Here is a 14,610-nt window from a genome sequence, read left to right on the forward strand (position 1 = left end):
GTAAGGTAGCTCATCTAGGGTGAAGCAGCCAGAAAGTTAATGGTGGAGCTAGGGCTTCAACCTAGGTGTGTGTGTGCAAAACCTTGTTCTGTTTCCCCAAGTCACGGTGTCTGACGTAGAGGAAGCACGAAAGTGAACTTTGGATAATCCTCCCAGCCACTCCGCCCCCTCCCCAGTGTTTCCAAGCACCTACTGTAGTTCTAACCGTGTGCTAGGAATGAGGGGAATATCCCCAGTGGGTGTTGAGAGAACCTGCTTGCTGTGTGACTAGGACGAGCCTCTCCCCCATCCGGGTCCCTGTTTTCTCTTCTGTATATGAAGTAAGTTGAACAAAATCATGTGTCAGAATGCACTGACATTCAGCCGCTCTGGAGCTCCAAGACCTTGTCCTGAAGGATTTCACAGACTCTAGATGAGGCGGGACTTTAACCGCACTCACAAGCGTCAACGTGGCCGTGCAGAGTATTACAGTCCCCACCTTGTGGTGATGTTGTGGAGATTTAGAGATCAAACATGTCGAGTATTTGGGGCTTCCCTGGTGGTGCAGTGGCAAGTTAAGACTCCGCCTGCCAACGCAGGGGACACGGATTTGATCCCTGTTCTGGGAAGATCCCACAGGCCACAGAGCAACTAAGCCCGTGCGACACAACTACTGAGCCTGCGCTCTAGAGCCCAGGAGCCACAACTACTGAGCCTTCGTGCCACAACTACTGAAGCCCATGTGCCTAGAGCCTGTGCTCCATAACAAGAGAAGCCACCGCAACGAGAAGCCTGCGCACTGCAACAAAGAGTAGCCCCCACTCACTACAGCTAGAGGAAGCCCGTGCACAGCAACGAACACCCAACACAGCAAGCAAGCAAGAAAGAAAGAAAGAAGGAAAGAAAGAAAGAAAGAGAAAGAAAGAGGGAGGGAGGGAGGGAGAGAGAAAGGAAAGAAAGGAAGGAAGGGAGGAAGAAAGGAAGAAAGAAAGAAAGAAAGAAAGAAAGAAAGAAAGAAAGAAAGAAAGAAAGAGGGCGGGAGGGAGAGAGAAAGGAAAGAAAGGAAGGAAGGGAGGAAGGGAGGAAGAAAGGAAGAAAGAAAGAAAGAAAGAGGGAGGGAGGGAGAGAGAAAGGAAAGAAAGGAAGGAAGGGAGGAAGAAAGGAAGAAAGAAAGAAAGAAAGAAAGAGGGAGGGAGGGAGAGAGAAAGGAAAGAAAGGAAGGAAGGGAGGAAGGAAGAAAGAAAGAAAGAGAAAGAAAGAGGGAAGGAGGGAGGGAGAGAGAGAAAGGAAAGAAAGGAAGGAAGGGAGGAAGGGAGGAAGAAAGAAAAAGAAAGAAAGAAAGAAAGGAAGGAAGGAAGGAAGGAAGGAAGAAAGAGGGAGGGAGGGAGGGAGAGAGAGAAAGGAAAGAAAGGGAGGAAGGGAGGAAGAAAGGAAGAAAGGAAGAAAGAAAGAAAGAAAGAAAGAAAGGAAGGAAGGAAGAAAGAGGGAGGGAGGGAGGGGGAGGGAGGGAGAGAAAGAGAGACAGAAAACAAAGGAAGGAAGAAATGAAGGAAGGAAGGAAGAAAGGGAAGAAAGAAAGGAAGGAGGAAGGAAAAAAGGACGAAAGAAGGAAAGAAAGAAAGAAACCACATGTCAGATGCTGGGTTAGGTGCACCCTAAGAGGCAGCTATTCGCAGGGGCTGCTGTGTGCAGAGGTGGGGAAGCTTGGGGGAGGGCGGGAGAGACCAAGGAACGTTCCAGAAGGAGATGCACTTCTGCTGAGCTCTGAGGGCCCAGAGAGATTTGGGAGGTGTCAGGCACCCTGACTGGAGGGCTGGGGTGTGTACAGTGCAGCAGCAAAGCACTGTGGGAGTGGGAGGTAATGCCCAGATAGGGGGTGAGCCCAGGCTGTGGGGACCCCTGAGCCAGGCTGATAGCACCTCCATTTATCAGGTGCCACCAGGGGCTGGCCCTGCAGTCAGAGTCGACAGTGGTTTTCATGTCATCAACACCCATAAAACGCTCCTCGTTTTACAGATGCAGGAAAGTCTTTCTAACTGCAAAGCCCACCTCTAACTGCTGCACTAGATTGGGGTCAGCATGTTACAGCCCAAGAGCCAGTGAGCTCTTTTTCTCAATAAAGTTTTATTAGAACACAGCCCAATCTTCTGTTTACATGCTGTCTATGGCTGCTTTTCATGTTACAACAACAGAGCTGAGTAGTTGTGGCAGAGAATATATGGCCTGCAAAGCTTAAAATATGTGTTATCTTGCCTGTTACAGAGAAAGTTTGCTCTCTGAGCCCTACACTTGCCATGTGAGCTTGGGTAAATTGCTTGCCCCCTCTGAGCCTGTCTGGCCAATTTCTGACGGTTGTAGCAAAGCTTATAGGTGATGGCTATGAAATGTTTTGACTGTAAAGTGCAGTACCCTGTCACCAGCCTGGCACCTGGCGAGCACTAAAAGTCTGCTTGTCCATGAATGAGGAGCAGTCATCATGTCGGCCTTCCTAGACCCAGCCAATGGCTGCTTCTGGGACAGCAAGGAGGCGGCATCTGGGCCCGAGATGCTGAATGCATCATTGTCCCTCTCATGCAGACTTGGCAGTTTTCAGTGTAAATTAAAATTCCTGTGGGGAGTCACCTTATATGTGGTACCACTTTATAGCCAGGTCATTACGGTAATTTGCAAAGCTCTGTGGTGTGTAACTGGAGCCATTTGCTTTGGATTTGCTGGCTGTGACCTCATTCAGGCTGCCCAGTTCTGCATTTGGTGACCCCTGAGACTTGGGGGCTTGTCCTCCTGAGCCTGGCCTCAGGGTCATCCAGACCTGACCTTCTTGGGGATAGAATACTTCTCATACAGGCCCTGCCTCCCAGCCCCATCCTGAATTCAAGGATAAATAGAAGAAGTAATTATCATTATGATCATCATAACTTTTCGAGTGCTTGCTGTGAGATAAGCACCGTGCCACATGCCTTGTGTTTGTAATTTCACTTAATTGTCACCACAACCTTGTGAGGTAGGTGTTAGCACCATTTTACAAATGAGAAAACTGAGGCTTGAAGAGGAAACTAAACCGAACTCTTACCTAGCCCTGGGGGTGCCAGTCCAGGTTCTGCTATGGATTTGCTGTGTGATTAAAGCAGAGTCTTTCCCTCTCTGAGCCCCAGTTTCTTCATCTATGAATGAAATAGTCACTCAGTCCCAGCCCTGACATTCTAGGTTTTCTCATCAATCTGTAAAAATGAACAGAGGACCTTCTCATCCTCCAAGCCTCCAAAGGAGCTTGATGTATGTGGGGAGAGTCAGGTCCAGGGTCTGCTCGTGGCCCCCTGTGGCACAGAGGGAGGCATGGCTGCTGGGTGCCAGTCCCTTTTCAGGGCACCCCCCAGCCTGCCTCAGGGCAGCGGGGCTGACATGCCCCTCTCATTCCCCTGCCTTCCCAGAGAAAGACACCATCCCTGCTCCCTGGAGATAGAGAGTAAGCCAGGGTGGGTCCTGTGATACCCTTGGGGACAGAGAGGCAAGATGTCAATGGGCAGGAAGGCAGTGGGAGGGCCCAGGGTTGAAGAGTGACTGTAGCCACATCTTTCCAGTGGTGACAGCACTGCTGGGACAAAGCCTCTGGTTTAATTTCCAGGCTTTGAGAAAGCAGGTGGCCTGGAGCAGAGTCCAGCATGGGTTTGGGGAGACGTGGGTTTGGACTCAGCTATGCCAGCAATTGCCATGTGACCTTGGGTGGCCACTTGCCAACTCTGGTGCTCATGTCCTTCCCTCTGTGAGGCGGGGAGGGCAATGCTTTCATCAGGGTGCTGTGAGAGTCACATAAGACAAAGGCTTGAACGGGCTTGGATCCCCGAGCAGTGCCAAACTGTGACCTTAGGGACTCCTTCCCAAAGCTGTGTGTTTATATATTGTAGGAAAACTTCTTACTGTATCCAGTGGAAAAGAAGCCAATAGTCCCCAACTGTTTGTCTGGGAATGACTGTTTCTTCCCCAGGAGGTGATGAGTTTGCATCCCAGCTGAGCCCCTTACTCCCTGTTTGACCTTGGGTAATGCACTGAATTTCTCTGCGCCTTCGTAGGCTCATCTGAGATGGAGTGGTCTTACCACCTGGCAGAGTTGTTGCAAAGATTGAAGTTTAGCAGTCATTGTAATGGTTGCACGTTGACTTCCCCGAAGGCTCCCCAACATGATCTTATTGGAGTCAAAGTTGGGGATGCCTGTTTGGGGGTCCCCAGTCGTTCAGCATTTGGCTGAGAGGCAGCAGGACAGGACTTGAGCTCTGAAGTGTGAGAGATCTGAGTCTGAATTGTGGCCCCGCGTCTTACAGACTCCAGAGCCTGGTGGAAGGCACCTAATCTCTACAAACTTCAACTTTTCTCATCTGGAAAGTGGCTGTAATGAGCCCACCTCACAGGGATGGACACGTAAAGGAATCAAATGTTCCTGTTGATCAAATAGAAAGGGCTGATGAATAGGGCTTGATACATGCTGGGCTCCCTGGCGCCTTTCTGGGGCCCCGCCTTCCATCTCTCCGTACATCCTCCTGTGGGAAGGAGGGGTAGGTAAGCCAGAGGTCCCCAACGGGCCTCGTGGGTCCTTGAAAGAAGCTTGGAACCATGTCCCTGACCCAAAGACGCTGGAAGAAAGACCCTGGCAGAACAGCCCCATGTGGTGATGAAGCTCTCTTTGCGCCAAATGCTATTAACAGTCATAAAATCATCCACAGTTTTCTCAGGCCCAGTCCCAGGGTTTGCCTCAATGGGACAATAAAATCACAAGCAGAAACAATTTGGAAAAGGCAGAGACCGCCTTGCAGAGGAGGAGTTAAATGAGCGGCAGCCGGCTCTCATTAACTCAGGCCATTCACATTTGTTACCAGGGATTTCTTTTTAATTAAAAAACAACCAAGTTATTAAAAAATAAGCTTGTGAGGGGCTGGCCAAGCAGCAGCCCAAACCAGCAGCAGTGAGCGTTCCTCACAGCAGGACATTGGCCCAGTGCTTGGCCTGGGAAGGGGACCAGAGGTCCACTTCTGAGGAAGTACTTGTCTGGAGACTTGTCACCTGCCCTGGGACCTTGAGAGCATGGCATTCTCATCTGCAAACTGTAAAGTGCTCGGCAGGTGAATGCCCAGTGCCTGTTCGGAGCTTTGGGCACGTGGCGAGTAAGCACTGAGCGTCTGACCTTCTGTGAAGGGGCTGCCTGGGGGCGGGGTAAAGCTAGAATTAGGGTTGGGGGAGCCGGATCCTTGAGGATGAGGTTGGACTTCTGTCTTCCTAAGAGGCCACTTTTTATTACATAGTGATTAAGACATGGGTTTGGGTCTGATGGACCTGAGCCAGAGATCCAGCCCAGACTCTTACTAGCTGTGTGTGATCTTGGGTGAGTAGTTTAGCCTTCCTGAGCCTCTGCTGTCTCCTCTGTACAATGGGCATAATACTGATCTCTCCCTATGAGGGCTGCAGGAGGCCCCAGTGAGGCAGTGGAGTCAGGGCCTGCACATCCTGCTTAGCTTCAGGGCTGACCGTGTACTGGTGTCAGCTCTTTTCTCATCTTAATGGTTTATCTCGCTCAGTGTTGACAGTCCCTGGACAGTCCTTGGGCCTGTTAATAATGTTTTATTGCATCTGTCAGACACTTTATACTCTTCAAAGTGCTCTTTGACAATACGAGCACTTTCCACTCCAGGTCCACCACCTACTAGGGACCCGCACTTGGCTAGGGCTCTGCACCTCAGCTCTCAACACCTCACAGCATCTCTGGAGAACTGGTGTGGCTATCCCCATTTGACACAGGGGGACTCAGCCTCTGGAAGGGACCTGTCCGAGTCACAGACTTGCTTGGGGGCAGTAGGGGCTCACACTGGGCCCATCAGGCCCCAAAGCCCTTTCCTTCTTAGCATAACCCTGCCAAGTGACTGGGCAGAAAGCCCGAGAAGATAGTCTTCAGATTAACCCTCCTCACACTATAGACGAGAAAACTGAGGCCCAGAGAGGGCAAGTGGCTTATAACAACCATGTCTAACATTTTTGTTATACTTTATATAGTTTTTAAGGGCTTTCAAGGGCTTTATATAGATTTCAAGACTAATTGAGGCATGTCTGCCTCAGTTTGTCTTCCTAAAATTCCCAGGAGTGGGGCACGGCAGGGCATATGATAGTTAGGCTGTCAAAGAACCGTGGAGGATACAGAGGCGTGAATAACTGTATACTGTGCTTCTATGGGGTAATGCAATTTGGAAAACAATGTGGATTCAGCTTCAGCGATACGAAGAACACATTCTGTTTAGTGAGCACCTCCTCCTTGACCTACAGGTGTTAGTGATGCTTGCCTGGCCTGCTGGGCAGCCAGCCCCAGCCGTGGCCTTGCATCTTGTCAAATGAGCGCCAGGATCATAGCTTGTAAGCTCCAAGAGGCAGGAGTGTGTGTCTAGCTCACCATGTTTCCTGCACCCGGAGAGTGTCTGGTATGTTGTAAGTGCTCTGTGTTTGTGTAAAGATCAATTACCCACTGGAGCTCAGCATCTGCATCTGAGAACTGGGGATTTTATTATTGATCCTGCTGGTGATTATGGGAATTAATAGGTGTTCCCAGTGCCTGGAATGCAGCAAGGGTTCAGTTAGTGTTTCTCAAGGGCACTCTGTCCCACCTGGTACCCCAGTGACTGCCCTCTGCAGGCCATCCCCACTCACTTTGTCTCCTTTTCCTGTCTCTCTCTGCATAGTGAACGGGAGCTACGGCCACTGCACTCCGGGCTCGGAGAAGAGTCTACTGGACCTGGACCTTGCTGAAGGCCCTGGCCCCCCCTGCCGCCAGGGCCTGTTTCTCCCTGCAGGAAGCCCACCACCCCGGGGCCACCCCTCAGCCTGTGAGAGGCTGCTGCATTTCCCCCACCCCAGCAGGTATGTGCTCCGACCCCATGCATCAGCTGCCTTCTGTGGACGGTAGCTGGAAGCCGCAGATCTAGGGCCTCCAGACCTCACCTGGTCTGCCTGGCTCGTGGGACACACAGGGAAACTGAGGCACAGGAGGGCCAGAGACCAGCCGGAGCCCAGTAGCACATGGATGGCCGCCTGGTCTAGGCTCTGGACCTCAGCATTGCAAGGACCCATGAGAGACAGGAGTGGCTTTATTGAGTTGTGTTTCCCTGTTGCAGAAGCTGAGCTGACTTTACAGAGAATCAGTCATTTCAGAAGAAGAAAAAGATTCAGAGGATGAGGGGAGAGGTTGGGGAGGGAAGACCCAGCTCAGGGTTCACGCATGCTTTAGTGATGAACCCTGGACTGCTCCGGGAGCCGAGAGGGGTTCCTCCACCCAGGCGTCTCCTGCCCCAGGAAGCCATCACCCCATAGAACTCTGCCAGGTAACCATCATTCAGTGCTGGTGCATGTTCACCTCTGGACAGATGTTCTGCCAGATTGCATATGGGGCTGAACTCTGCCTCCTGCGGCTTCTCCCAGGATCCAAGCCATGCCTCTGTGCCCTCTGGTTTGCGGACAGGCAGAGGCCAACCACAGACAAGCCTCTGCATCCACCTGCTCAGCCCTAGGGCCCTGAGCCAGTGCCTGGGGCTGCTGGCCTGGGGCCTGTCTCACAGATCACAGAGTCTAAAAACTGGCCCAGTTGCCTGTTTGCAATTGGTTCCTTCACCAGTCATTCATCAGGGGTGGGTGCCTCGGTGAAGGAAGCAGAGATCTCCCCGACAGAGTTTACTTTCCAGTGGGAGCTCCATGGTGAGAGATATTACTAGTTAGCAGGATGCTTCTTCTTCCTACATGGAACCGTTTTTCTTTGAGGATGTAGATTCCCTGTGGCTTTCTTTGGTCTTAGTGAGACTTCTGATTTACAGGAGTGTGTTCGTCTGCTTGTTAGTATGCTTTGCCATAACAAAACACCTCAGGTTGGGTGGTTTAAACAACAGACATGTATTTCCTCACAGCTGGGGAAGTTGGAAGTCCAAGATCAAGGTGTCTGCAGGTTTGGTTTCTCCTGAGAGCTCCTTGGCTTGCAGATGGCCACCTTCTCACTTGCTGTGTCCTCACATGGTCTTTTCTCGGTGTGCACACCCCTGGTGTCTTTTCTCCTTACAAGGACTCCAGTCTGGTTGGATCAGGGCCCACCCTATGACCTCATTTAACCTTAATTACCTCCCTGAAGGCCCTACCTCTAAATCCAGTCACCAAGGGGTTTAGGACTTCAACCTGTGGATTTTAGGGGGACACAAGTACATGATGAGGAGCTCAGCAAGCATCTTTTAGACTTGGGGCTGTGCATTGTTTGGTGACAGTCAAGTGCATTTATCTGCTTGGTTGTTCACTGAGGCCCCCCTGGCAGCATCCAGTTTCTCCAGGGAAATTCGATCTCATGGCAGAAGCTACAGTAACCTAGTGAAAGCTAAGGAAGTGGATTTTTGTTTTCTTTTCTCTTTTGGTAGAGACGATCAGAAACATCATTTGTCGTTTTGAATGTCATTTGACAGGGCACAGGAGAGTCTGTACCCAGAACCCTATGCCAGCATCAGTCTGAGTTGCTGCCACCTCTGCTGCTGATCTGGCTCTCCCAAACTCCCTCATTTTCCTAAGGAAAAAGAGGGCCCCAGCCCCTATCCCATACCCAGTTGGATTCTATGCCTTCTCCCTCCCGCCAGATTGCCTTGTGTTTGGGGTCTCTCCGTTCATGCGGCTCCCTCTGATTCAAACAGATCCAGGTTCACATTCCTGCTCTATCACTGCCTGCCTCTGAGGGCTTGGGCAAGTTGCTTTAGTTTTCAAAAGTGTCAAACAGATAGTAGTCTCTCCCTTGAAGAACTTGGCCATGCCTTCAGCTACCATGCACCGTTACACTGTTAGGATTCATGAGACGGCCCCTGGGAAAGCGCCTGGAGTTGTCCACTTTTTCTAGGGACCACACTCTCAATTTCTAGAGATGTGATGGGATTTGCCTGGGGTGTACAGGGCTCAGTGGCAGAGCAGGACCAGGACCACTGCCCGGCCCCACAGGGACACTGAGGGCAAGGGGAGGGGCTGCCTTAGCTGGCATTCGGAGCCCGGAAACCCTAAGGTCTGAGCTGCCCCGTCCCTGCCGGATGCCATTCGAGGTTTTGCTGTTGATTATTCGGGTAACTTCAGTCACAGAACACCACAGCTGTTCTCTTCTGGTGTTGGTTGCTTTAAGCTGGCACTGTTTTTAAAGCAGTTACTTCAAACAGATGCTTGCCTGGCTGCCCTTCCCCATCCGTGCCCACCTCTGCCAGGCCCAGGATCATGACCACGCAAGGAACAGCTGTGCACTTATTTTTTTTTTAAGCTTCACAAAGTCACAGCTTCAAATCCAATCTTTAAGCCCCTCAGAGCTTTCTGCTGGCAGTGATGGGCCCAGGATCCCCAGCCCTGTAGATGGGGGGGGGGTATGTATTTGCTCCTTCTGATTCCACCTGGTGACCATGCTCTGGACAGCAGAGTTCCTGGGAGGGAAGAGAGGTCTCTGGTGAGTGAGGCAGAGAATTGTTCAAGTGTAGTTGAGAACCAAACGGAAGAAGAGCCCCTCCCCCAACCTCCTATCCAGGGAGCACTTCAGGTTAGGTCTACACAGGAGAACTCTACACCTGGGAGGGAGAAGGGGAGCCTGGGTTCTGGTCCCAGCCCTGCTGCTGGTTTGCTGCTTGTGACTGCGGTGAGCCCTGTGCCCTCTTGGTAGCGATGGGGTTGGAGCCGGTGCTCTGGGAGGGCTCCGGGCTCTGACTTTCCTTCTCCCCTGTCCTGTCCCCTCCCTTCCACCTCAGGGCTGGAGTGGAGGATGCCACAGCTGCAGGGAGCCCGAGAGGGAGGGGCTGGGGCTACAGGGCCATGCTGGGAAGCAGAGGGACAGGTGATGGTGCCACAACCCCCGGCTGCAAAGAGCCCCAGGACGGCAGTGTTCAGGATGGCAGTGCTGATTGCACCATTCACCCTGCTGTCCTCTTCCCAGAGGGCTGTCACGGCATCTGTTTCCTCCCTTGATCCTGGCAGCCTCCCTCTGAGGTAGGGAGGGTTAGTCCTTATTTCACAGGTGAGAAGACTGAGACTCGGATGGGGACAGGTGTGAGGGCACGTGGGGTATCCTAGTCAGACTTTGGGCACATAAGCAGGCCTCCTGTTCTGCCCAGCCAGCTCCTGGGGCTTCTCGGACCCTGAGCCCACTGTCACCTTGCTGGTCTCTTCCCTTCCCAGAGTCCTCTGATGACCGGCAGGCCCTGATATCTCTTCCTGCACTTATTTGTCCCACATTTGGGAAAGGCCCCTTCTAGGAATGCATGTACCACATGTGTGATGATGATAGCATCTTGGCCAGCTGGGTCCTGCCCATCACCGTCCTCACCCTCAGGAGAACCATTCTCCTGTAGCTGGGCTACAGGGAGAGGCCCAGACCACGTTGCTAAGTAAGGTTCACTGAGCTGCGAGTGGCTGAGACCTGAGGGTTAAGAGGTGTTAACCCAGGTCTCTTGCTGCCCCACCTGGCCTGCCTGCCTCCAGCTTCATTTTGTACATTCATGACCTTGAAATTCTGCACATTCCCCCCAAGAAACTTTTCCTCAGTTTTTCCTAGGATGACCCCTCACTGTGATTGTGATTCAAACCCCACCCGCTGACGTTCACAGTGGAAAGAACAGATTGCTTAGGGCAAAACATCACATTTTTAGAAATTAAGAAAGATTACAAGAATTAAGAGCGATTTAAGGGACAAGTAAGCAGAATTTAAAACAAACTGGACCTGGTGTCCCTCAAAGAGCCATCCTCCGCCTTCTTCCTCCAGAAGTCACTAGAAGATCACGGGATGGGGACAGGGCAGACCCGGGGAGGCCTCAGTGGCAGGACGGATAGCACTTGGGCTGGAGAGGGTGGGCTGGAGTTAATAAAAGGATGAAATGTGCTCCTTTCTGGCATCCTCCTGGGCACATTCATGTCTCTTGAACCTCTTCCCAGCCCCCTCCTCTTCCTCTCTCTCCCCTTCTCCCTCCACATTCTTCCCTGCTGACCGGGCAACCAGTCCTGGTCTTTCTGCTGCCAGCCCTCAGCCTCCCTCTCTTGCTCTTGGCTTCTCCGCCCCTCGGTCCTCAGGCTCCCCACCGTCCCCTGCCTGGACCTCCCCACTGTGGAGTGCCCACCCTCTCATGACCTCTGTACACTGTCTTCCAGGTCGCCCAGGCCCCAGGCCACCTATGTGAACGGAGGCCTCCCGGCCACACAGCACATCAAGCAGGAGTCCCTGCCTGACTACCGGGCCATGACGGAAGCTCGCGCACCCCTGTCTGCCCACTGCCGGGCCCCGCCAGCCACGGGCCTGCACACAGACCTGGACCTCTCGGGCCGAGGCCTCGCCAACCCCGCACCTTCCTGCTACCTTCTGGGCAGTGAACCCAGCTCTAGCCTGGGCCCCCCACCTGAGGCCCACCTGCCCGAGGGTGGCCTGAAGCGCTGCTGCCTCTTGGGCCTGCCCCCCGCATCCTCAGCCTCCGCCTCGCCCTGCGCCTCCTCCGACATCACCTCCATCATCCGCTCCTCCCAGACAGCTCTGGTCACCTGCGTAAATGGACTCCGGAGCCCCCCTCTGCCGGGAGACCCGGGGGGCCCTCCCAAGAGGGCCCGGCCCAGCCCTGCGTCCACCGAGAGCCACGAGGGCAGTTTGCAACTTGAAGCCTGCCGGAAGGCCGGCTTCCTGAAGCAGGAGCCCGCGGACGAGTTCTCAGAGCTCTTCGGGCCTCACCAGCAGGGCCTGCCACCCCCCTACCCCCTGTCTCAGCTGCCGCCTGGCCCGGGCCTTGGAGGCCTGGGGCTGGGCCTGGCGGGCAGGGGCGTGGCTGGGCGGCAGGCGTGCCGTTGGGTGGACTGCTGTGCAGCCTACGAGCAGCAGGAGGAGCTGGTGCGGCACATTGAGAAGAGCCACATCGACCAGCGCAAGGGCGAGGACTTCACCTGCTTCTGGGCGGGGTGCGTGCGCCGCTACAAGCCCTTCAATGCCCGCTACAAGCTGCTCATCCACATGAGGGTGCACTCGGGCGAGAAGCCCAACAAGTGCATGGTGAGTTCCCACGGCCGCCGGGCTGTGCCCCCGCCACCCCCAGCAGAGCAGCACCCACCTCACTGCCCTGGGAGAGCCCTGCCTAGGCTCCTCACCCTGGGGGCTGGCTGGGATGTGGCCACAGGTCACAGTGGTCAGTGCCCTGTCACTGGGAACCTTGGCAGAGGGCCAGGTACCCCATCCTCCACCCTCCATGGCCTGGTGTCACACCCACTCATTCAGGTGGTGACACACGTGCTCTGAGGTCAAAGCAGCTCGGCCAGCCTTCTCTCTTACATACAAAGGCTCAGTGTCACACCTGCCGGTGGCCAGGTGAGTCATGGAGAGTACGCTCTCCCCCAGCACTGGCTCTTCACCTGGAGTCCTTCCCAGGGAGACTCTGGGGCCTCCTGGAGCAGCCACAGGCTTGATTCCTCCAGGGAGCACCGGGTGCTCACAGGCATTTGGCTTGAGAGCTGTGGGTACCCAGGGTAGGCTTTGGGGTAAGGCCAAGGGTTAGCAGATAAGGGCCTGGATAGCATCTGCAGTGTTCTGGCTGAGGTTGAAACTAAGCTTTCCAGGGAGACACACACACACACACACACACACACACAATATAGGCACCCAGGCCTCCAGCCCTTCTAAGTGGTCATTTGCATGTTCTGCTCTCACTGTGGTGGAAATCCGTATCAGAGGTTAGAAATTTAGTCTTAGTCCCTGATATCTTTAGCCAGGCCACTGTGCCTACCCACAGGGCCCAGCCAGCCCACCGGGACAGGCGCCTGCCTGGGGTTGGAAGGGCTGATGGAGCCACGAAGGCCCAGCTCCGTCTTCCCAGCTGCTGGGGCTTGGGTACGGCAGAGGAAGGAAGCAGTGTGTCTGGTCTTCAGGGCCAGTGTCGTAGCCAAAGTTGAGTTCTTCCAACACTTGTGTGCTGTCACTGGGCCCTGCCTCATGGAGAACTCAGTCTGGGAATGGGTGCAGCTTGGGGAGAGGTGCACCTCTGTCCCTGCTCAAAGTGCAGGGCAGCATTTGCAGGACCAGGGAGGGGCAACCAGCGGCATAAACTCCATCCTCCTGGGACCAGATGTTCGCCCTTGGGGCACATCTCCTTGTGGAGCTGTGAGCTGGGTACCCACTGAACCAGCTTATTCAGCTTTGAGGAGGCTGGGTCTTGAGGATGAGAAGGAATTCACTTTGCAGACAAGGGAGGGTCAGGGTTGGCATGCTGAGGTTGTGGGGAGGGGCTGGAGTGAGCAGGCTGAGAAGCTGACTGTATCGTGTGTCTTTGGACCGAGAGTGTGCTGGAGGCAGAACTGGTGGCTGGGCCGATTCCTGGCGACAGCCCCATTCCTTTGGGGTGTTGTGACATGTGCCTTGTGGGAGGGCACGCCCCTGCCTGGAAGGAGATGCCCAGCGGACATCGCAGGGTAAGGCTCCTGGACCACAGACAGTCCTGTCTCTCTCTGAAATCCTGCAGTTGACAGCTGCCGGGCTACAGTTCTCCTTCATGTCTTCTCTCCTGGGGTGATCCCAGTGGTGTACGCAGGGTCCTCGAAGAGGCTGCCCGGCCTGAACCCTGGTGTGGCGTGGTCAGTGGCCTTCTCGCACTCAGGCTCCCGTGTAGCATCGCGGCATCCAGGAGTTTCTGTTAGACACGAGGGACCTTGGAGATGATCTAGGCCTTCCCTGTCCATTTTCCACGTTGGGAAATTGACGCCCAGTGAGCGGGTCACAGAGGCTCAGATCACTCAGAGCAGTCTCAGGACCTCTCTGTAGGGCTTCTTCTCCGGGGCCAGCCTGCCAGAATCTCTTTTTGTTCAGCAGATTCCACAGAACACTGGCTCACACCTGGCTCTGGAGACAGACCTGGACCTGCCAAGATCTTTGCCTGAGGGCGCTCACAGTCAGAGATGCGTGGGAGATGGGTGTGGAGATGAGTGACAGGGTCTGGGATGGAGTTTGCATCGGCCCAGGGAGGAGAGATCTAAAAGGGCTTCATACAGGAGGTGATGTTCAAGCCATGTCTGTACTTACCCATGGCTGCGTTTAATCTTTACAAGAGTCCTGTAAAACCAAGGGTTTTTATAGACGAAGAAACAGACCCCACATTGGGGGTCAGTAGGGTCCAGCTGGCCTTCCACCTGCTGCTGTGAGAACACTTCATCTTGCCTCTTAGGGGGTTAGGATTATGGTAATAACACCAGCAAGCAGCTCCTGAGTGCTGACCGTATGCGGGGGCTATTCTAAGCCCATTGTCCTCATACTCCATGTGGTCCTCACAACAACCCTATGGGGCAGATACTATTAGTCCCCATTTTACAGATGAGGAAACTGAGGCTCAGAGAGACGGCATAATTTACCCCAGGCCACACAGCTAGTTAGAGACAGACCATAACAACAATAATAATAGAGGCTAATAATCATGATAGTAATAATAGTATTGATAACAACGATAAAAATAACTTGCCCAGGGTTACACGGCTAGTAACCGTTGGAGTGGAAGTTGAACTCACATCTTTCTAAGCCATGATGCTCTTGTTTGTGTATATCTTCTCCTGTTAAACTGATTATTCTCTGGGGTCCAGGTACCAGCCCTGCCGGGT

The 14,610-nt window shown here is 53.7% G+C and overlaps 1 protein-coding gene across 3 annotated transcripts in view; it reads left to right on the plus strand.

The window, feature by feature from the left end:
• Window positions 1-14,610, plus strand: part of GLIS1 (GLIS family zinc finger 1) — a gene marked incomplete at its 5' end in the record, with an annotated part of 226,577 nt that overhangs the window by 131,648 nt on the left and 80,319 nt on the right. For all 3 annotated transcript variants that reach the window (XM_082673936.1, XM_082673934.1, XM_082673935.1), the window contains 2 exons: window positions 6,693-6,870; window positions 11,143-12,025. In XM_082673936.1, coding sequence (XP_082530062.1) covers window positions 6,693-6,870; window positions 11,143-12,025 — 1,061 coding nt within the window. The remainder of the gene's footprint in view (window positions 1-6,692; window positions 6,871-11,142; window positions 12,026-14,610) is intronic.

The sequence above is a fragment of the Grampus griseus genome (genome assembly GCF_964374135.1).
Source record: "Grampus griseus genome assembly, chromosome: 1".
Taxonomy (NCBI): domain Eukaryota; kingdom Metazoa; phylum Chordata; class Mammalia; order Artiodactyla; family Delphinidae; genus Grampus; species Grampus griseus.